Source organism: Choloepus didactylus, chromosome 2, assembly GCF_015220235.1.
Source record: "Choloepus didactylus isolate mChoDid1 chromosome 2, mChoDid1.pri, whole genome shotgun sequence".
NCBI classification, from domain to species: domain Eukaryota; kingdom Metazoa; phylum Chordata; class Mammalia; order Pilosa; family Megalonychidae; genus Choloepus; species Choloepus didactylus.
Window position 1 is genome coordinate 25273055 of NC_051308.1, and position 23747 is coordinate 25296801.

A 23747-nucleotide genomic window follows, 5' to 3' on the forward strand; every position below is an offset into this window, starting at 1 on the left:
GAGCTCCAACTGGGGTTTTAAGTAGCGAGTGTGAACTGCTCACTACAGGTACGCAGCCCCAAAAAACAGACGGAGGCTTTGGGTGACGACTGACCTGGGAGAGCCGGAGGGTCGCCTTGACTGGGTCTGAAGGGGACTATCTGTTTCTTTTTCGGCTCAGTGGAGAAAGCCCCAGTCATTTTAAGTTTCCAGGGCTGTGACTCGGGGAAGGGCGGAGACACCACAAGCAGAGAGGGAGACCATTGAAATGCTAATGACCTCCACCTGGGGGGCTCTGTCTTCTCTAGGAGGAAAGGGGTGGGGCCCTTTCCATTCAGAACCAGACCCCAGAGCCTGGGGGAACACGGCCATACCTCCTCACACCGGTCAAGAATTATAGGCTAACAGGCGTCACCTGCTGGGCAGAAAAGCACAGTGACCCAAGGCATCAAAGGGTGGAGCAATTTTCTAAGACACACCCGCAGGGAAACCAGATACTGAATATTTCTTCCCTCTGTTCTGGTCTGGGAAAACCTGATTTGGATAAACAAGGAAACCATGACTAGACAACAGAAAATTACAACCTACACTAAGAAAAACAAAGTTATGGCCCAGTCAAAGGAACAAACGTACACTTCAACTGAGATACAGGAATTTAAACAACTAATGCTAAATCAATTCAAAAAGTTTAGAGAAGATATTGCAAAAGAGATAGAGGCTGTAAAGGAAGCACTGGACCTGTATACGGCAGAAATCAAAAGTTCAAAAAACCTACTGGTAGAATCTATGGAAATGAAAGGCACAACACAAGAGATGAAAGACACAATGGAAACATACAACAACAGATCTCAAGAGGCAGAAGAAAACACTCAGGAACTGGAGAACAAAACACCTGAAAGCCTACACACAAAGGAGCAGATGGAGAAAAGAATGAAAAAATATGAGCAATGTCTCCGGGAACTCAAGGGTGAAACAAAGTACAATAATGTACGTATCATTGGTGTCCCAGAAGGAGAAGAGAGGGGAAAGGGGGCAGAAGCAATAATAGAGGAAATAATTCATGAAAATTTCCCATCTCTTAAGAAAGACATAAAATTACAGATCCAAGAAGCGCAGCGTACTCCAAACAGAAGAGATATGAATAGGCCTATGCCAAGACACTTAATAATCAGATTATCAAATGTCAAAGACAAAGAGAGAATCCTGAAAGCAGCAAGAGAAAAGCAATCCATTACATACAAAGGTAGCTTAATAAGACTATGTGCGGATCTCTCAGTAGAAACCATGGAGGCAAGAAGGAAGTGGTGTGATATGTTTAAGATACTGAAAGAGAAAAACCACCAACCAAGAATCCTGTATCCAGCAAAGCTGTCCTTCAAATATGAGGGAGAGCTCAAAATATTTTCTGACAAACAGACAATGAGAGACTTTGTGAACAAGATACCTGCCCTACAGGAAATACTAAAGGGAGCACTACAGGGTGATAGAAGACAGGAGTGTGTGGTTTGGAACACAATTTTGGGAGATGGTAGCACAACAATGTAAGTACACTGAACAAAGGTAACTATGAATACGGTTGAGAGAGGAAGATGGGGAGCACGTGAGACACCACAGGAAAGGAGGAAAGATAATGACTGGGACTGTGTAACTTGGTGAAATCTAGAGTATTCAACAATTGTGATAAAATGTACAAATATGTTCTTTTACGAGGGAGAACAAGCAAATGTCAACCTTGCAAGGTGTTAAAAATGGGGAGGCATTGGGGGAGGGGTGCAATCAGCATAAACTAGAGACTGTAACTAATAGAATCATTGTATTATGCTTCCTTTAATGTAACAAAGGTGATATACCAAGGTGAATGCAGATAAGGGGGGGGGATAGGAGAGGCATGTTAGACACTTGACATTGGTGGTATTGTCTGATTCTTTGTGGTGGGTAATGTCCATGATCAACTGTACAAATACTAGAAATCACTTCATGAACCAGAACAAATGTATGACAATACAATTAGAAGTTAATAATAGAGGGGCATATAGGAAAGAACTATATACCTATTACAAACTATATACTACAGTTAGTAGTATTTCAACATTTTTTCATAAACAGTAACAAACGTACTATATCAATACTAGGAGTCAACAATTGAGGGGGGTTGGTTAGGGATAGGGGAGGATTAGAGTTTCCTTTTCTTTTTTTCTTTTTTCATCTTTCACTTTATTTCTTGTCCGGAGTAATGAAAAGTTTCTAAAAATTGAACAAAAATTAAGTGTGATGGATGCACAGCTGTATGAGGGTACCCAGGGGCAAGTGATTGTACACTTTGGATCTTTGGATAATTGTATGGTATCTGAACAATCTCAATAAAAATGAAAAAAAAAAAAAAAAGTAAACAAGAATAACAACATTTATTGAGACACTAGCATAAACTCTGTGCATCTCACATACGTTTCTCTCTTGCATCGAGCCTACTCTGCATAAGGTTGCTATCTTTATGTTGCAAATGAGAAAATGAGTTAGTGAAATGCAGGAACTTTTATCCAAGGTCTTTCAGGTAATGGAAGGTAGAGGTGCAGTTCAAATCAATTTCTATCTCTTTCCAAGGCCGGTTTATTAACTATTGTGGTATGCTGCTTCTCTGTTGGATCTTATAAAAATACCTTCAATTTCTTCATCTCAGTTAATGGAATATTAAATGATATTAAATGAATATTAAGCAATCCATGAGACTCCTAGGTAAATTTGGACAATTTCCATATAATTTCCCTCTTAACTGAATGGGGTATGTTAGAGGTTATTACAACTGTGTTGATAAATTGCTTTTGAATTCCCAGAATAGCTTTAAATGTTTAAGTCAGAGTTACCATTCTTTTTCTTTTGAGAACTATTTAGTAGACTTTGAAGCTTCCCCAAATTTAAAACCCATAAATCCTCTAAATCCTTGACTTCATTTCTCTCTGACATTTATCATTCTTTTGAGTGAGACTAGATGGTGCCTCCTTAAGCATTTCAGTAACTCACTTTACATTTCAAATGCTTTATAATTTTCTTATAATTTCTTTTTTTTAAATTAAAAAAAAATTTTTTTTATTGAGATTGTTCAGATACCATACAACTATCCAAAGAGTACAATCAATTGCCCACGGCACCACCATACAGCTGTGCATCCATTAACACAATTAATTTTTTTTTCAATTTTTAGAACATTTTCACTACTCCAGAAAAGAAATAAAGACAAAAAAAGGAAACTCAGATCCTCCCATATCATAACCGTGCCCCCCTCCATTATTGATTCATAGTTTTGGTATAGTACATTTGTTACTGTTGATGAAAGAATGTTAAAATACTACTAACTGTAGTATATAGTTTGCAATAGGCATATATTTTTCCCTATATGCCTGTCTGTTATTAACTTCTAGTTATAGTGACATACATTTGTTCTAGTTCATGGGAGAGATTTCTAATATTTGTATAGTTACTCACGGATATTGTCCACCACAAGATTCACTGTTTTATACATTCCCATCTTTTAACCTCCAACTTTCCTTCTGGTGACATGTGTGACTCTGAGCTTACCATTTCCACCACCTTCACACACTATTCAGCACTGTTAGTTATTCTCACAACGTGCTACCATCACCTCTGTCCATTTCCAAACATTTAAGTTCACCCTAGTTGAACATTCTGCTCATAATAAGCAACTGCTTCCCATTCTTTAGCCTCATTTCTATATCCTGGTAACTTATATTTCACGTCTAGGAGTTTACATATTATAATTAGTTCATGTCAGTGAGACCCTGCAATATTTGTCCTTATGTGTCTGACTTGTTTCCTCAATATAGTGCCCTCAGGGTTTCTTCATCAACCCATTTCTTTTAAGATGGTTTTGTTCACACACCGTACATTCTGTCATAAGTAAACAATCTTTGGTTCCCCATATAGTCATGTATTTATGTATTGAGCACCATTGCCGCTCTCTATGTAAGGACATCTCCATTTCTTCCATAAAGATGAAGGAAGAGTCAAAGAAGGCAGAGAGGCAATAGAAAAAGAGAAAGAGAGAAAAACAAACAAACAAAAAAGCCAAAACTTGATAGCTAGGAAGTGACAAAAGGAAAGATAGCATTAACCTAAAGTAGAATAAAAAGTCAGACAACATCACCAATGCCAGGAGTCACATACTCTTCCCCTATTCCCCACCCCCCCCATAGGCATTTAGCTTTGGTATATTGCCTTTGTTACATTAAAGGAAGCATAATACAAGGTTTCTGTTAATTATAGCCTCTAGTTTGCATTGATTGTATTTTCCCCCCAATCCCACCCTATTTTTAACACCTTGCAATGTTGACATTCATTTGTTCTACCTCATGTAAAAACATATTTGTACCTTTTATTACAATCATTGAGCACCCTAGGTTTCCCTGAGTTACACAGTCCCAGTCTTTATCATTTGTTTTTTGTTCTGATGTCACACATGGTCCCAGCCTTCCTCTTTCAACCATATACACAGTCATCTTTGTTCAGTTTACTTACATTGCTGTGCTACCATCTCCCAAAATTGTTTTCCAAACATCACACTCCTGTCTTTTTCTTTCTGTCTGCAGTGCTTCCTTTAGTGTTTCCTGTAGAGCAGGTATCTTGTTCACAAACTCTCTCATTGTCTGTCAGAGAATATTTTAAACTCTCCCTCATATCTGAAGGATAGTTTTGCTGGATATAGGATTCTTGGTTGGTGGTTTTTCTCTTTCAGTATCTTAAATATATCACCCCACTTCCTTCTTGCCTCCACGGTTTCTATTGAGAAATCTGCACATAGTCTTAACAAGCTTCCTTTGTATGTGATAGATCGCTTTTCTCTTGCTGCTTTCAGGATTCTCTCTTTATCTTTGATGTTTGATAATCTGATTATTAAGTATCTTGGTGTAGGCCTATTCAGATCTGTTCTGTTTGGGGTATGCTGCGCTTCTTGGATCTGAAATTTTATGTCTTTCATAAGAGATGGGAAATTTTCATTGATTATTTCCTCTATTATTGTTTCTGCCCCTTCTCCCTTCTCTTCTCCCTCTGGGACATTCATGATATGTACATTCAAGCGTTTCATATTGTCATTCAATTCCCTGAGATGTTGCTCATATTTTTCCATTCTTTTCCCCATCTGTTCTTCTGTGTGTAGGCTTTCAGGTGCCTTATTCTCCAATTCCTGAGTGTTTTCTTCTGCCTCTTGAGATCTGCTGTTGTATGTTTCCATTGTGTCTCTCATCTCTTGTGTTGTGCCTTTCATTTCCATAGATTCTGCCAGTTGGTTTTTCGAACTTTCAATTTCTATCTATTAACGTCCAGTGTTTTCATTATATGGTTCAGCTCTTTCACCATATCTAAACTTTTTGAATTGACTTATTATTAGTTGTTTCAATTCCTATATCTCAGTTGAAGTATAAGTTTGTTCCTTTGACTGGGCCACAACTTCATTTTGCTTAGTTAGGTTGTAGTTTTCTCTTGTTTAGGCATGGTTTCCTTGGTTATCCCAATCAGGTTTTCCCAGACCAGAATGGGCCCAGGTCACAGAAGGAAGAAATATTTAGTATCCAGTTTCCCAGAAGGTGTGTCTTAGAAAATTGGTACACCCTGTGATGCCTCAGGTCACTGTGCTTTTCTGCCCAGCAGGTGGCACCTGTCAGCCTGTAATTCTAGACTGATGTAAGGAGGTGTGGCCTGTGGCTGTTTTCCCCAGGCTCTGGGGTCTGGTTCTGAATGGAAGGCAGGTAGTAGAGCTGGGCCCCACCCCTTTCCTCTTAGAGAAGATGGACCCTCTAGGGGGAGGTCATTCACATTTCAATGGTATCTCTCTGCCTCTGATCTATCCACCCTTGTCTGGATCAGAGCACTGGGAACTGAAAATGGCTGAGGCTTTCTCCACTGAACTGAAAAAAGAACAGAAAGTCCCCTTCAGGGCTAGTCTGCGGCGACCCTCTGGCTCTTCAAGGTCAGTCATCACCCAAAGCCTCTGTCTGCTTGTTGGGGATTTGTAGCTCTTAGTGAGCAGTCCACACTCTCTAATTAAAAGCCCAATTGGAGCTCAGCTGAGCTATATTTGCTTGCTGGGAGAGAGCTTCTCTCTGGTACCACAGTGCTTTGCAGCTCAGGCTGTGGCGGGGAGGGATCTCCTGGCTTGGAGCCGCAGTTTTTTACTTACATATTTTATGCTGTGATCTTGGGCATTCCTCCCAATTCAGGTTGGTGTATGATGAGTGAACGGTCATGTTTGTCTCCCCACAGTTACTCTGCATTGTTTACTAGTTGTTTCTGTTTTTTTTTTAGTTGTTCCAGGGGGACTACTTAGCTTCCACTCCTCTCTATGCTGCCATCTTTATGATTACTTTTAATACTCTTTCCTCACCATGTATATATGTTCTTTTTCCTTCTTTTATGTGGTTCTTTCCATACCTCCTGCCTTCTCTCATGCTGTAAATTTAGAAAACCCAAACCTATAAGACCTTTGAGTCCCACCACTTTACTTTGTTTTAAATGTACCTTTTATTAATTCTGTGAACCTATCAGCCCAAAGAAGTTAAGCAGCAAACTAGAAAATATTTTAATCTGGAGGGGGTCTGTATTGAATTTTGACTTATTAAACTCTAGACAAACCGTTGCTTTATCTCTTAAAAACACACACACAAGACTTTTGCTTCTTGAAAAAAATATGCTTTACCACTGAGTACTTTTAAATAAGTTAGTTTCATACTACAATGGAGCCCGCCACCAAGACAACTTTCCTGAAGCAAACAGCCCCAGTGGCATCTGTTTCAGTTGACAGATGTCATTCATTGCAGCCTGATTGCATGGTGCATTTCCAAAACACCCTTTATGTAGATAGAATACCTGCTGTGTCAGTTACTCCTTACAGTTCCAACATCAATGCATGTCATACTGGAATCTGAAGATTTTGGCAACCTGCAGTGACTGTTCTACTCCACAGACTCTGAAGGGGCCTCTGAGATTTGGGTACCTTTCCTTGCTCAGTCACAGATGTCAGCAGTTACACTTTAAGTCTCCATTTAGTGACATTTTTGGGGGTGGCAAGATTCTGCATAAGCTTATCACTCCCTTGATAAACATTATCATGTAGTCCTACAGATATGATTTGACATTTCTTAGAAAATGTCGGAGGATAAGTTCATATATGCAATGTATTAGCGTGCATTGTACAATATTTTAGTTTTATATTCAAGGTAAGACCTTAAAAAAACCTTTATATAATTTTATTCTTAGAATTTAAACTTTATTCTTTGAATTTAAGTTATTTGTACAGATCCTAAATGTTTGAGCAACTTGTTAATTATTCAGAATATTATGGTTTACAATGAACATATTTGAAGAATCCTAGAACTGTATGTAAAATATTATGAGCAAGTTAATTTTTGGTTAGGGTACTTTTATTATTTGATTATAAAATGCTGCATCTATCTTCTTAAATATGGCTTAGGATAATGAGTAATAATCTTCTTAGTACTGTCTTAGAAAAGTTGAATATTTTTACTGTTGCAGGAGAGTGGAGCTTTTAAGTAATCTTTAAAAATCTGGTTGGTGTTGTTACTAATGCATTTACTGTCACCCTGAAGCAACAAGGAAATCATCAGGGAAAGAGGTACTTGCATATGCAGCTGGACAGCCCACAGACTCTTAAATTAAAACTAAGCTTTACAGGATAGGTGAGGCATGCTGGATTGTCCTTAACACTCCAAACTAGGAAGTGGACAGGAGCCCCTGACCCTGAGCTCCTTTTTTTATAAGTCTTAGAAGTCCACGTATGATAAATTGGGAAACCCTGCCATTCTTTTGTTGTTGTTGTTGTTCCTATTTGTTAATTTAATTTGGGTGATTTTTTTTCTTGGTTCATGCTGTATCTCTGCCCTAATATTCTTCCCTTTACCTGTTAAAAGTCCTTTTAAAACTTGAGCTTTAGCTCAGGTGTCACCATTTCAAGGAAGCCCTCCCTGACACATTTCTTTCTTTGGGCTGTGTCCCATTGTATCCCATGTATCTATTTTATTGTTAAAATCATTATCATGAATTGTGTATATATCTTTCTTTTCCTACCTTAGGGAAATTTTTGCATGTGATTATAGCACAACCTTCAGCTCTGGTCTGGACAATCACAGGATAATCATGAAAGTAGAGAGTACCTGCAGCACTTAGACAACCACATCTCATCAAAACTATACATGATGGACCATTATATGTTAAATTAATTCTCTTTAAGGGTAAAGTGAGTTTGCATAAAAAGCATTTGTTGTTTTTTTCAACATGACAAACATGACAAATAAAACTTGAGTCCTTTTTAACTGTCTTACTTAGTCTCTTCCCCCCATCCCTTTGCAATGAATTTGGTGTATAAACTTGTAATATATATTTTTTGATCATTCTCCATATCTCGCAAGCATGCCCACACACACACACACACACACACACACACACACACACACACACACATACATATACATGCACATATATTCATGTCATAAAGTATAGTTTTGAATCTGTGTTTTTAATTGTTTTTATTAATTCAATCATTCTACCATCCTGCAATTTGTGTTACTCATCAATGTTTTTTAGTTCTAACCCTATACGTAGAAAATCTATTTAGTTTTGTTTTTGTTTATGTAGTATTCTATTGTGTTTATATTACCATTTACCCATTTTCCTTTTGATCAGTGTTTAAATTCTTAGTTTTTGTACTAAAAATAGTGGTGCCATGAAAATCCATGAACATCACTTTTTGAACACATTTGAGTATTTCCCTTATGTCCATCGAGAAGTTGCAAACTAAGCTGCATGGCAACAAAGATGTTTACTTGGGGTCTTAGAATTGCAATTCGGGGAGCATGGATTCAGGTAGTAACCCAAATAGTGTTCTGTCTTGGCACCTCCAGGCAAGGGTTTTTGTAGGAAAAGAAAAAGATTACATAAGTTGTTTGTGATTGGTGGATATTCGGGTTCTCCAAATGTCCTTCAGGTTAGATAGTTTACTGAGTTCCTTATCTTGTGGTTTGTTCTAGTGTCTGGATGTCCTTAGGGTTTTGAAGAACATTGTTTCTTTTGGCTTTGATACTTCAGCAGTTTGTGATATTGGACTGAGATTTGCATAAGAATAACCTCCAGAATGACCCCTGGAATCCATTTTAAATCTCTTAGCCACAGTAACACTATTTTGTTTTAATTCTTTTTGCAATACCTAGAAGTAGAATAGCTGCACTATAAGGTACACAGCTTCAGTCTTAATGAGTAACAAATTGCCCTCCAAAATGGCTGAATCGATTTATACTTTCAACAGCAGTATTTTTACACATGGTCGTACACACTTGCATATTGTTTCATGTCTGCCAGTCAGATAGGTAAAAATGAATTCCATTCTTTTTTTAATGTTACCTGCGTTACGGGTAACATTAAATATTTTCCTGTGTTCATTTACCTTTTACATATCTTCTGCAACTTGCCTTTTTCTTATTAATTTGTTAAACTTGTTATATATTTTGAGTAATTATCTTTTGTGTATTATATACAGCTGCTTATAAGTTCTTCAAGTCTTAGCTTTTTTTTTTTTCAGTGCTTTTTCTGTCTTCTTTTAAAAGACTTGACCCATCTTGAGGTTATACTTTCCTTACTCTATTCTTTAGAAATATGTGGACTCCTTAAAAGACACATAGTGGTGGTTTTAAAGCAAAATGAAAGTGTATTTCTAAAATATGGTCATGATTTAAATAATGCAAGCGCCATTCCTATTGGCCAATCAGAGCTTCTTTATGTTTTCATCATTTATTTAGGTAACCCAGTTATCTCAGTTATGTCCTCCAGTGATTAGTAGAAAGTATTGAATGCTGACTTTCTGAATATGTCTTCCTCATCTATGCCAGCCTTTTGGTGCATCTTCCTATATTTCAGAGGCTGGAATGCCCAAAACAATATTTCCCAGACTCCCTTGGAGTTTTGGTTCTACATGTGATTGTAGCTCTTGCCAGTACATTTACTCATGAGAAGTGGTGAGACGGACACCATTTTTTGCTGCTTCTGTGTTGTTCTGCTGGCAAGAGAAGTTGGGGTTTTCTGAGGCAATGTTCCAGTGCCCATGCAGAGCACTGACACAATTGTCTATTTGATGGTGAGGAGTTAGCAGGTGAGGTTTGACTCTAAAGCCAACACTTGATTCTGTGTGCCCACTGCATGGCATAGGTGGTATTTTCTTGCAAACAAAAGTCCCTGTGTGGCCTCTTTGACCACCTTCCTGATTATAGTGTAGGTAGCAGCTTCTTGGCAGGACAGTTCTGTGGTTTTGTTCTGGGAACAATCCCTCAAGACCAAGTGTAGCGACCAATCTTCCTGCCCCTTTAACAATTTTGTAAGCAGTTCATTGTCTGCACTGACCCTCTATGTTCTTTGAGTAGCTCGAGTGATTTCTGTTTCCTGAAAATGAACCCAATATGATATACAAACCTGGCTTACGTGGGAAACAATTTGGTTTCCGGAGAGTGGATTTTCTGATCTGATCAGTCTTGTTCTACTTTGTATCTGTTATGTGGCTTCCTTCAAACTTGCTGAGGCAGGTTTGTTGATGCCAGTGAAGCCTTCGGGAAGCTAACAGAGACTCTAAACTGTGATTAACATTGATTCAACTTGAAGACTTGCATAAGTTACAGCTGGAATATTCCAATTCCCTAAAAAATGAAAAAATAAAAAACAGACTCTTCGTGATCATGGTTCATTTCAGAGAGTGGCACGTGAAGTTCTTGCTTTAATCAGACAGTGATAAAATGGCATTTGCTATATCCTATAACATGCCAATCTATGGATGCCATTGATGTGTTGGAACCCATTTCTCAGTGGGAATATCTGAGAGAACTTTGTTCGTCCTTTTCTCTAGCTGGATTTTCCTTTGTATTTGGAAGTCTAACTCATGGTTTTCAATATTAGCTCTTTAACATAACACAAAATCTTTTTGGATCAGAAAGGTCTTTATATTAAACAAAAACTGATTGGAATTACTAAGTTATGCCAACAGCCTCCTAACAAATGTTTTTAAGTATTTGGATTTGTTTGTAATGCACGTTTTCCAGGGACTTTATCTTTGTTCTGTTTTTAATAATGTTTCTAAATGGTCCTTCAAGTTTTGTAAGATTGTAGTGCTTGGTTTTTTTTTTTGTTTGTTTGTTTGTTTTAATTTACATAGTTACATACTAAACTCTAAGAAGATAAGTAATAGCCAGGATGATATGTTATGTACCATGAGTTAAGAGAAAAGAATGGGGCCCAATCTTCCAAAGAAATTTCCCAATTCCTTATATGTTATCTTAGCACATTGAACAAATTCGTATGTAGTATTGATTAAGAATATATAAACTCTAGAACTTGGACCAAGGACATTTTAAAAATTCAGTATGAATAAATTTAAATTATGAAATATTTAAAAAGATGAAAAATTTTGGCACACTTTAGAAGACTTTGTAATGGTCAGCCTCTGATCTAACTGCTTTTCTACCTGACAGAAATCCTCCATTAAGGTACAAGACCCTTTAGATTAACTTTTGCAAGTTCCTGGTGTTAGGCTGTTCTTATAGCATGCTAGACCTCCAGACCCTGTAGAGAAGCATGAAGAAAAAGATGGTTATCACATCCTTTTTTCTAATAAAAAAGTAGGAAATGAAACAATTGTTACTGTCTTAGTTTGCCAAGATTTCTATAACAAATACAACAGACTTGTTGCTTTAAACAACCAGAATTATTGTCTCAGATATTTGGGGACTAGAAGTCCAAAATCAAGGTGTCAGCAGTATCACGTTTTCTCTGCAGTCTGGCGTTCCAGTAGTGGTTTGCTGGCAATTCATAACTCAATCTCTGCCTCCATGTCTCCTCTCTTCTACTGACTCCCTGTGTCTAAATTTTCTCTGCTTCTCAGGACTCTAGTCATACTGCATTAAGGCCCATACTGATTCATTTTGGCCTTAAAAGCCTCTGATGGTGGAGACTAGAGGAAAGCAGGTGATGTGGAAGTGATTAGGAAGTGCTTAATAGGGGCAGTTACGACTGAGATAAGTCATCAGGTATTAGTGGAAATTAATAAGTTAAAAGATGTGGGTAGGGAGAGAAGCGTTTTAAGCAAAGGAGACAAGAGAAGCAAGAGAGCTTGCATTGATTCAGCAAAAAATGTTACTGGGGAGGGTAAGGGGGAAAGAGAGATGATTTGTGGGTAGAGTACTGTGGAAAGTAATATATTTTGTATTATAGGTTTTGAAATTTTTCCTATATTCAGGGTGTGGCTGTGTGGGCAGAGGTCAGCAGACAATTTTAAGTAATTAGTCAGGTGTCTTTGAATGTCTTTTAAAGCTCAGAGGAAGGGCAGGCATGGATCTCTGGAAGATTGGATGTAGGAAACTCAAATAAGAGGTTTTTAAAGTAGCCCCCATGAGAACTTTAAGGCTATGTTGTATCAGAATAGAGAAAAAATGGAGAATAGAGTTTGTTTAGTACATTAAATCAACAGGATATTGGGATAAGGATAAGGGAGTGAAGAACTCTCTTGTTTTGGCTTGAGTTATTTAGGGTGGATGGTGGTACCACTATGGGAGGGAGAGTAAGGGAGGTAGCAAGTTTAGAGAAGGTTGTGATGAGTTCTGTATTAAATATGCTGAGTGTTTGATGTCTCTGGAATTTTAATCTATGAGTCTGGACTATGAGGTAACTTGGCTAGAGATGTAGATTGGACAGTCACCGGCAGTCAGTTAGCAAGATTGCTCAGGCAGAGAGTGAAGCTTATAGGGGCAGATGAGCAGAGAGAACCCAAGATGTACATAAAATGGTCTTATATTTTACTAAGCCTAATTGTCTTTTGTGTTTGATGGGGAGAATGTGTGCTCACAATACTGTTCTGTATTCTCCTGCTTAGGCAAGCTAATGTCCTGAAGGAAGACAAATGGGGAAAAAAATTGTTTTATAAGAGAAATAAAAGATCTTAAGAAGTAAAATTACAAAGGGTCCTTGGAGAATTGACAACCTTGCTTTAGGAACTGCAGTGAGATTATGTTTTCTTGAGCCAGTTATGTATTTGTCCTAAGTGTTGTCTTTTAAATACTTTTCAAGTTTGAATTATGTTCTTCTGGGCTCACATTTCTTGCTGCCACCACAATGCCAGAGATTTATTTAGGATTTTTCTTAGAAATACTTCTTAATGAACCCAGAGTTGAATCTATGCTTAGGACATTTTTGACACCACAGCTTATCGTAGAGAGAATACAAACTGCGAAATCAGATCAGGATTTCAATTACGGATATGCTACTTATTATCTGTAGACCCTTGAGCAAATTAGCACCCCCTCTGAGCTTTAATTTTTTCAGCTGTAAAATGAATGTAATAATATCTATTTACTATCTTATTCTAAAGATTAAGTAAATAGTAGGTAAAAGGCATCTGGCATGATGCTCCATAATTATTGGTGCTATACTAATATTATCACCACTATTCTTCCTTATTTTTCAGAAATTTTGACTTTAATTGGGAATAAACTTGCATGAGAAATCAGTCGATGATGGTGATGATGATGATGATGATGATAAGAATGAGAAATACTGATATAGTGCTTACCATGCAGCAGGCACTGTTCTAACACTTTATTAACTGATTTGATCCTTATAATAGCACTGAGGTAGGCTCTTTCTACAGATGAAGAGCCTGAATTGCAGAGGTTAAGTAACTTGACCAAGGCTACAATTCTTAAGATCCTTAAGAATTTCCTTTTATGGTTCCCCAAAATGAAGCCTTGGTCTCAGGTTCCTTTTGTCAGTATTCAGATGTTTCCAAAATATATGTAGAACATATGACAGTTAGTGTGGTTACTGAATTTTCTTACTGTTAGTATGTTTATAAAAATTGCTTTAATGCCCCATTCACACTGTGATGTTCTAAACAATATCTCTCTTTAATTTCAGCCTGTGAGGTTGAAGCGGGGAAAGTGTACCAGGTATCCTCAAAAGAGCACATCCAACCTTTCAAAGAAAATATGGAACAGTTTATTATTCAAGGTAAATTCCAAAAAGAGGTATTGTATTTTCCTCCCTTTCAGTAGAAAGGTTGAGGCAATTTTTTTGTACACATTGACTTAAAAGAGATTATTTTGTTGTTACAGGAAAACAGATTAAGTGCGATCATGAATCACACAGTTGTGAGAGAAGAGCAATTTTCTGTACATGCTATGTTGTATGTAATGCTCATTATTATTGGGTTTTCTTTTGCATGACAGTAAATAAAATAGTTATTGGTTAAAGTAGTTCATATTTATAAAGACATTAAAATTTTATGCTTTCTTGATGGACAATTAAATATTCTTGTAAGTTTTAACTATGTTTGTGACTTCAGTTCAATATGGTATATCTTTGGTTTGTCAAAGCATTGTACCAAAAGAACAGACTATATTGATGATTTTCAGATCTCCAAAACATTATTTGCTATTTTTTAATAGGATACATTAATACCTCTGGGTAACATCTTTCTTACAAGGAGCTTAAAGACTTTATATATATTATCTCATTGACTTTTCCTACATTTCTGTGAAATAAGTGGAGATGGAACATTTCATAAGATACTAGAGAAACAAGATTTTTTTCAAAAGGGAAAAATCTATACAAAGTCATCTGCTTGAAATCATTGAAACTTGGAATTATATGAAAGCTTTTACCACTCAAAACAATTCCGCTTTGGAATGTTACGTCTCTTTTAAAGACCAGATTTGCATCATGCCATGCTCTGGGAAAGTTCTTACTGTTTGAGGGATTCTCCTAGAGGCCCATGTGGCATGAGACTGAGTCTAAGCAGTGCTCTGAAGAGTGACTCCATCTACTGTTTATTGGGCTATGGTTTTTATAGGTTGTTCAAGTGCTATTAACAATGATTTACAATGAAATTAATCATACTGGAATTTGATTAAATCTTGAACTCTTTTTAGATAAGAAAATACTATTTCATCATTTAAGACAATCATGAATATTGAAACAAATTTGGTCAAATTTATATATCAAAGTGATTGTTATTTTCAATTTCTCAGGGCCTTATGACTTGGAGTGTTTGGCAAATCTACTCATTGGTTCTAAATTGTCCTTTTGACTGAAATCATTAATCCTGTAGTTACATATTAGAGGGCCCTGTAAGCTCGCTCCAGTTTAGTAGTGAATAAAGATGTCTTGCTTTTTCCATCCAGTGGGGTTTTAGGATCAAGAATATGTAACTTTAGAAAACTACACAAGTTAAAGCATGAGATATTCTTTTTTTTGCCTATGGAAAAAAAGGAGTCCTTAATTCTATAACTCATTCAAAAAAGAAGCCCAACAATTTTTTGGATTTCACATTTAAAATATAAACAAATATTCTTATATTGTTCCTTATATGTAATTTATTATATAATATTCTGAATCTTTTTTTTTGTAGACGAGTCATTAAGATTTTTAAAATGACTGTCTCTTAGTCATTATTTTGAATGAAGAAAGAAATTATTTTTGCAACCCAGTTGGAATATAGGAATCATGCTTATAAATCACCCATGATCAGCTGTATCTGATGTCTTTGGTAATCATTTATGATGATTCAAAGGGTAGGTAGAGGTCTCTAAGAGTTTTCTAGTAATTCACTCTTCAGGAAGACAGGATTGCCCCAGTCATACTAAACAGATAAGTATTTCTTCAGATGTTAATGGTATTTCAGGAATATCTTTTAACCCCCTTAGTATGAAATGTAGATACTAATATTCTTATACTTCTCCATGTTAAATGAAAACATCTGTATATCAGTGTTTTGAGGGTCATAAACCACATATTCTTATGGCTATGAAATGCCTCACCTTTATGCCATTAGGTTGAACAATCCCAGTAAGATGAATCTTTTTCTTCATGGCATCTTTTCCAACACATTCAATTATCTCTTTATTTTTTCTGTGGTCCTGTTCAACTGTTCTATGATTGTTCATTAAAAAAATTTTTTTGAATGCCTCCTGTAGGCCAAGGCACTTTTTTGGGTATTGATTTTGCAGCAGTGAATAAGAAAATGAACATGTCTTAATGGATATTGCATTGTATATTATCTTGAAGCAAGATAGTAACAACATAAACAAAAACAACAAATCCTTTGGGAAAACTAATGTAGATCCAAAGCTTATCAAAATGTGGAAGAAAAAAAAAGTCCAGCTTTCAACATTGTCACTTTCAAGCCAATTATATTCAGTGACATGTAGTGAAAACAATAGATTTCAAAATAGCTTTCTTTTATAATTCATTTTTAAGAATGTAGCCAGTTTTTCTTGCCCCATATTTCTTCTGGTTATCAAGGCAAAATTCTAACATTAAACTTATAAATTAAAGAAAATATGTACCTCCTTAGTACAAATAATATGTATCAAATCTTTGCTTATAATTAGATTTTTCTTAATAATAGTATTCTTACCTCAATTTCTGTGCTGACACTAATTTACATAGTTATATTCCTGTTTATATGTCCAATCAAAGTCTTTTTTTAATGTGTCCCCCACTCTCAAATTTCAAAGCCTCTTTCAAACAAATTGAGATTACACAAAATACCAGCCAAATGTTTTTGTTGCCTTTGTTCCCACAATATAATATAAACATCTATTAGCCCTATATTTCAGCTGTTGTGTGCATTGTGGACCACACTCTGACAATCTTTGAATTGCATCATGCCCTGCAATCCATTGATTCACCTACCTTGTCTTCCCATTCCTTCCCAAGCAGATATTTCATGGTCTCTGCTTAATTGACACCTCCTCCTTGGACACTTCCTTCTTTGCCACTTTGAAATAGCCACCTTTAGATAATTTAGCCCTAATGCCATAAGGTATTCATTGTTTTCAATGAATTAGGTTTTTCCTATGTATCTAGAATGGTGCTAGCTGTGTAACTTCCTTAGGAGATTTGAGAATATATTCACTCAAATAATTTTCTTACCTCTGCCCAGATTTACATTCCTTATAATGCTTATCACTGTCTGAAATTATATTATTCATTTGTCCCTCCAACAGCGTAAGCTTCATGAAGAGGGTACCTTTGTTTTGCTTCTCACTTTTCTCCTCTTCCTACAAAAGTGCCCAACACACAGTATACACTCTCTTGCCTTTCTGTCTTGCTCCCCAGGCAAAAGCCTAACCTTCTTTGAAAGCACCTCTCTGCTTTCTCCGTATTTGCATCAGAGCAGCTGAACATTTATTGGGGTGGGAGAGGGAGGTGGAAAGGAAATCTCACAACCACACTGACTGGCCTCATTTTAAATTCATGACCACAGACCTCCCATTGGAATGTGTTTCTACCCAGCAATGCTGTAAGATTTCCCTTGCAAATTTAGCTGTCTCAGTTTCTTGTAATAGTTCATATCTTCTCTTCTCACCACAATCCCCTTGTTCCAGTTATCCCTGTCTTCATCTCATACTCCAGTGAGAAAACAAATGCTATTACACAGAAGCTCCCACACCTACCCACCACCACCACATCTACACATCAATAGCATCTGAACCCATATTTTCTGCCATATCTCCCATTTCAAGGGGAGGAAAACCATGCTCCCATTAAATGCAGAATCCTCCACATGTGTTCTTGATCTGATACTTCTGTCTTTATCCAGGAATCCACTCTTGCAGTTACCTCCTCTCTCTCTCACCTGAATCACACATTTTCGTTCTCAGCTTGAGCTTTTTCTCAGCACCCAGATGTACTTTATATTATATAATATAAAACTATAGGAAAACTACTAAATACATACTTGTGGAGAGGGTAAATCTTTCACTGCCAGTAATATTTGATTATTGAGAGATGAATAAGAGTTTACCAGTTAGAAAAATGCTTTGTGAGCAGGTGAATCTAACTTAAAAAGATGAAAACATAGATGCAAAGTTATAAACACATAAGCGAGTTGGTAATTGCATTGGGGGAAGAGGGTTTAGCTTCTGATGAGGCCAGATGGAGTGGCAGCACCATTCTGTATGGGGCCATATATTCTTGACAGAGGAATGTGGACTTCATTCTGAAGTCTTAGGGAACAAAGGTTTAAAGATTTAAGAAAAGTTACACTGGCAGGTTGGATTGGAGGCAGGAAACCATTTATTAAATTGGAATAGTATACTATTAGAGAAATTTTGAGGCCTGATACTAAGGAAGTTGTGATGGTTCTAAAGAACAGAGGATATATTGAAGGATTAATAAAATAAAACAGAAATGACTTAGTGTCCAAATGGATATAGAAATGATGGATAGGTAAGAAAGAATAATGTCCAGATAACAGGTTTGAGTGGCTGGGTAAGTAGTGGTGCTAATTATTGAGAAAGAGAATTTAAGTATAGGAAAAGATGTGAATAGAAAGCATGATGCCTATATAGTGGACATACAAGTGGAGATACCGTACGTAGGCAGGTAGAAATATGAGTTGACTTGGGAGAGAAGTCTGAGATTGAAGATTGGGCAAGGTAGAATTGAAATGGATATGGTCACCAAGGAAGATAAGTAAAGAATAGAGTCAAGAATAGAATTCTGGAGGAAAACAACGTTTATAGGCTGGACAGAAGAAGAGAAGCCCCCATGGGTCTTAGTAGTGAGATACATAGGAAGAAAACCGAAAGAGGTTGTGATGGAAATCAAAGTTGGAAAGAATTTCAGGAAGGAGCAAATGATCAGTGTTATGTGTTTAAATGGGCTGAGTAAATGTAAACTGAAAAACATCTAGGATTGTGAATATAAAGTCGGAGGTCATTGATAACCTGGTCGAAACATTTTTCTTTGATTGGCAATGGACTGTGAGAAAGTAGAAGGGTACAACTCTGCAACAATTTGAACACAACTCTGCAACATTTGAAAAGGTATTGTGGGGCAAGTTTAACTGATGTATAAATGTTTGACTTCTCTGTTTATTCAAAGTTACAGTTACTTATCTTCAACTTATGGCAACATATGTGGTAATTTTATTTTTGTGCACATATGTGAAGAAAACTAATTGTTAATCTACAAATGGTTGTTCAGCATTTATTTGCAGTTTTTGGTACATTTTATTTTGTACCTTTTTTTTAAGAAGTAGAAAATGTGATTAGAAAGACTAGACAAAGGAGAGCACTAAGGAATCTCATCCTAATATTTCTATTAGAACTCAGCATACCTTTTCCTTTTTCTTTTTTTCTTTCCTCATTTTTGAACCCAAGACAAAGCATGCAAACAAAAAGCACATTTTTGTAGAGACATAAGGAACTATAAATGCAGTGATTTGCCTTTCTGTGTATATCTTCTTCTATTGTGGTCACTGGGAAAGAAATAGGAGCCTAGTTCTCTTTTGTTAGCCTTCACAGCCATTATACTCATGATATTTTTCAGTAAGTATATACTTAAAATTTATATTTTCTACTTTTTTAGGGGCATGGCAAATAAATTATTAAAAGAAGCAGTTTCTCTCCATGCTATTAAATGAAGTACAGTCCCTATTTGTGATTTCATGAATCAAAAATAGCTAATGGGATTTTTCCTTAGCCTTGCTCTCCATACATTCTCTCCTCTTTTCCCAAACATTCTTCCTTAAACTAAACATGGTTATTTGTAGCTGAACTGGAGAACTAGAACTAATATGAAAATGAATAAATCTGTAATCAAATGCTTTTTATTAAAAGGTTGCTGAAACCTCAATTCTTAAATATACAATCTTTAGTATTGGTAATACTATACTTGAGAATGAAGAGATGTTGAAAGCAGTGGGTATTAACGGTGCTAAAGAGTAAGAGGTTTTTAGGAGTCATTACCTTTTGTTGGAAATGGTAGTGTTCCATATTCATAGTGACCATGTTTGATCTTGCTTTTATTTCTTTTTCTGAAAATATCATATGAGAACTTTTTCAGTAGTAAAAACATATGAGTTTGATTTTCTGAAGTAATCTTTTGTTGACCATTTAAAATATAAAAAGTATGCTAATTGTTTTTTAAGTAAACACCTTCTACTTCTTATCTCTATGATAGTAATAGTAAGCATTAATAATATTTTTGTTTTGCTTAAGAATTAACAAATGTTTTTTCATACCCCACATGATTTTAGTCTCATAACTCTTAAGGACAAGTAGAACAGCCATTATTATCCCCATTTTACAGATGAGGAAATAAAAGCTCAGGGTGTTTAATACTTGACCGAAATCACACACAGAAATGACAAAGTCAGTTGTAAGTTAGGCCTTCTATAAGAGACTGGAGGTATGTTTTATTTTAATTTAAATGATTATACTGTAGTAAGAGTCCCAGAGAAGTAGTGGCAAGGCAGTTTTACACTTCAGGTGGTAGAAACCATATACACAATGAAATCCCACATAAGGTCTTCAATTAAACTCAAAAGTCACTAATAACAAGACTGGAAAATGGGAACCCTTTTGGATCAATGCAGTGTGCATGCGGATGCCTTGCATCAGATAAACAAAGCCCTTCCTTCTGACTCATTGATAAATTATGATTCCATTTTAGATTCCACCGTACCCTTCCTGTCTCCCTTAACATTTTAGAGGCATGAATTTGAAGTTATTCTTCTGAAAAGAATAATTTATATTACCACCTCTCTTTGAGGTTTAGTTTTCTAACAGCTCCAAATATTCATTATACTACTGTAAGTAAGAAATCATCAAAGAGCCTCCAAAGAGGGGGGGATAAATTCCATATGGGAGTCCCTGATAACTGCTTCTTGCATATTTTTACTTGGTTGTTCCTGCTGAAACCTCATGGTAAACATTTCTGTGCCAGTTTGAATGTATTATGTCCCCCAAAACTCCATTATCTTTGATGCAGTCTTGTGTAGGCAGGAAATGTTTTGGTGTTGATTGGGTTGGAGACTTTTGATTGGATGTTTCCTTTGAGATGTGATCACTCAACTGTGGGTGAGATCTTTCATTGGATAATTTCCATGGAGATGTGGCCTTGATTAGTTCACTGGAGCACCATATAAGCTCAGAAAGAAGGAGCGAGCTTGCTACAGCCAAGAAGGACACTTTGAAGAATGCAAAGAAGCTGAGAGAATGGCTGCAGATGAGAGACAGTTTGAAGATGGCCGTTGAAAGCAGACTTTTGCTCCAGAGAAGCTAAGAGATGACAAATACCTCAAGAGCAACTAAGAGTGACATTTTGAAGAGGAGCTGCGGCCTAGAGAGGAACATCCTGGGAGAAAGCCATTTTGAAACCAGAACTTGGAGCAGATGCCAGCCATGTGCCTTCCCAGCTAACAGAGGTTTTCCAGACACCATTGGCCATCCTTAAGTGAAGGTACCTGATTACTGATGTGTTACCTTGGACACTTTATGGCCTTAAGACTGTAACTGTGTAACCAAATAAACCCCCTTTATAAAAGTCAATGCATTTCTGGTATTTTGCATAATGGGCAGCATTAGCAAACTGGAACAATTTCCAAATTTTGTTCTATCCTCAGCACTCAATACGTAATAGACTCCAAATAAATATGTATTTCATAGATGACTACATTAATGAATGAATGAATGAACAACACTATCAATTCAACTCAAGCTACTCAGCTCCTTTGCCCCCGTTGTGTTCCCTGTCATTGTGAATAGTCCTGCCATCCATGCAATTATCCAAGATAGAAACTTTGACCTCATTCTTTATTTTTAACAAATAAATGAATGAAATAATTTTTAAATAATACTATACATCTATTATAAAATTCAGGGTATGTAATGGAATGTATATCTTACTATTACTTTGTTTTACTTTCCTTTATTTTAACCAATTTTATGTTCTATATATATCCTCGTAGAAATAATCTCTGCATATAAGCATGTGTATATACGTATACATACTTGGACATTTGTATATAAGTATATTTTTACAAATGGTCACATATTCTACCTGTTGTTTTGCCCTTGATTTTTCATTTTTATTATAGAATGTTTATTTGTTTATGTTTTATGTTTATGTTAGATAAATAAATACAAACATAATATCAGTATATACATCTGTATAGTTTATATATGTACACCTATACAGATAACATAAAATCTTGTATGTATTTTGTAATCTTTATATATATACAAAAATAAATGTAACATTTATTATTCTTCATAATATATATTTTTGAGGCATACATATGCTCGGCATATATAATATAAATAATATTGTATTATATATGTCTATATTGTAAACTAAAAGAAGTCTGAACAATTATAATGAAATGAACAGCCAAATACTCCCAGCTCAAGGAATATAACATGATTAATATCTTCACCTCTTCTGTTTATCCTTCCCTAGTCTTATGCGTTTGTCCCCTTCACAGAAGATCTCTGTCCTGAATTTTGTGTTTCCATACTTCCTCTTTACAGTTTTGCCAAGTATTGTAAATTGCAATGAATTTGTTGTTTTGTTTTACAATTTGTGAATTTTGTATAAGTAAGAATATTAATGTACTCTTCTGTGACTTGTTTTTTTTTCCTCCGTTGAACACTGTTTTTGAGATTCTTCCACACTTATACATATGCTTCTGTTCCATTCATTTTGAGTTGAAATGTCATCTTGTACAATGGCATGATTAGAGATATGGAAGGAATTATTTTGGTCATCTTCATAAACAATCTACCACAAGTTGAAGATTTTTTTTCCTCATTTGGTTTTTCCGTTCTACTACTTTGCAGACCTTTGATATTTTAATGTGATTATTTAACAAAATCTATTCTTACTTCCTTCTGAACAATACAAATCCTTAGAATGCTTTAATTTCATCCATTTATACTTAAAGGCCATTCTTTTCCAGTATTTTAGTTCTAGCTTATATTTTATAACTCCTCAAATTAGAATTATGATTGCTTTATTGAATTCATTATTTTGATTTAAGTTTAATCAATTGTTTACAATTTTCTTTAATTTCCATTCCTTCCTAGGCCTTCCATCTAAGACTTTTTCCTTCTTTCTGAAGTACAACCTTTAAAAGTTACTGGATTGTAAATTCTTTTATTTTTGATAGATAGATTTGCTAATTATGAAATTCTGGATTGAGAGCAAATTCCTTTCAGCAGTCTGAAGGTCTCTGAGTCTTCACGTCTCTTATTGCATTGACAACTCTGCTGTTGGTCCAATTTTTGTTTCTGTGCTTATAATCTAAATTTTCTCTCAGGCTCTTTTATCTTTTTCTTTTACTCTTTATGTTTGTTTTGGCTAATTGTCTGGGGGCACTACCAACCAAGAGCTATTTTAAAATAAATTCCTGCTTTGCATTTTAGGATCACCCATTGTTAGGCAGTACTGTGTGACTTGCCTGTTTCTGTTATGGGATTCTTAAATAATAGGGTTTCCCTCCACCCAAAGCCATGGGTGAAATGGACATGTTTCCTCAATGACTGCTTTAGAGAGGTGATACTTTTCAGTTCCCTCTTTTACTGAGGGAGTATCTCTTTTGCCATCTTCGGTGGATTCTCAGCCTGTTTAAAGTTTTCCTGTATGGCCTTTCAACTTAAAGCTCTAGGTTGCTGGGTTTAGTGATGTCCTCAAGGCACTGCTGGTTTATACCTCTTTGGATTCTTGGTTCCGTTTGTTTTTATGGCCTCAGAGAATTTTCCTTATATTTTTTAGCCAACTCAGCCATGCGTTAAATTTTATTTTAACCTAGCATCTTTATGCCCTTTGTTGTAAAGCTTTTTAAATATCTAATCCATAGTATTGCTGAAAATAGAGGTCTTATTTTTTAATTAAAGTATCTTTGAGATAATTTCATATTAGTA

The 23747-nt window shown here is 35.9% G+C and overlaps 1 protein-coding gene across 1 annotated transcript in view; it reads left to right on the forward strand.

Moving 5' to 3' along the window:
- FMN2 (formin 2) overlaps positions 1–23747 on the forward strand; it is a 408121-nt gene that overhangs the window by 287824 nt on the left and 96550 nt on the right. The window contains exon 14 of the mRNA XM_037821962.1: positions 13951–14043. Coding sequence (XP_037677890.1) covers positions 13951–14043 — 93 coding nt within the window. The remainder of the gene's footprint in view (positions 1–13950; positions 14044–23747) is intronic.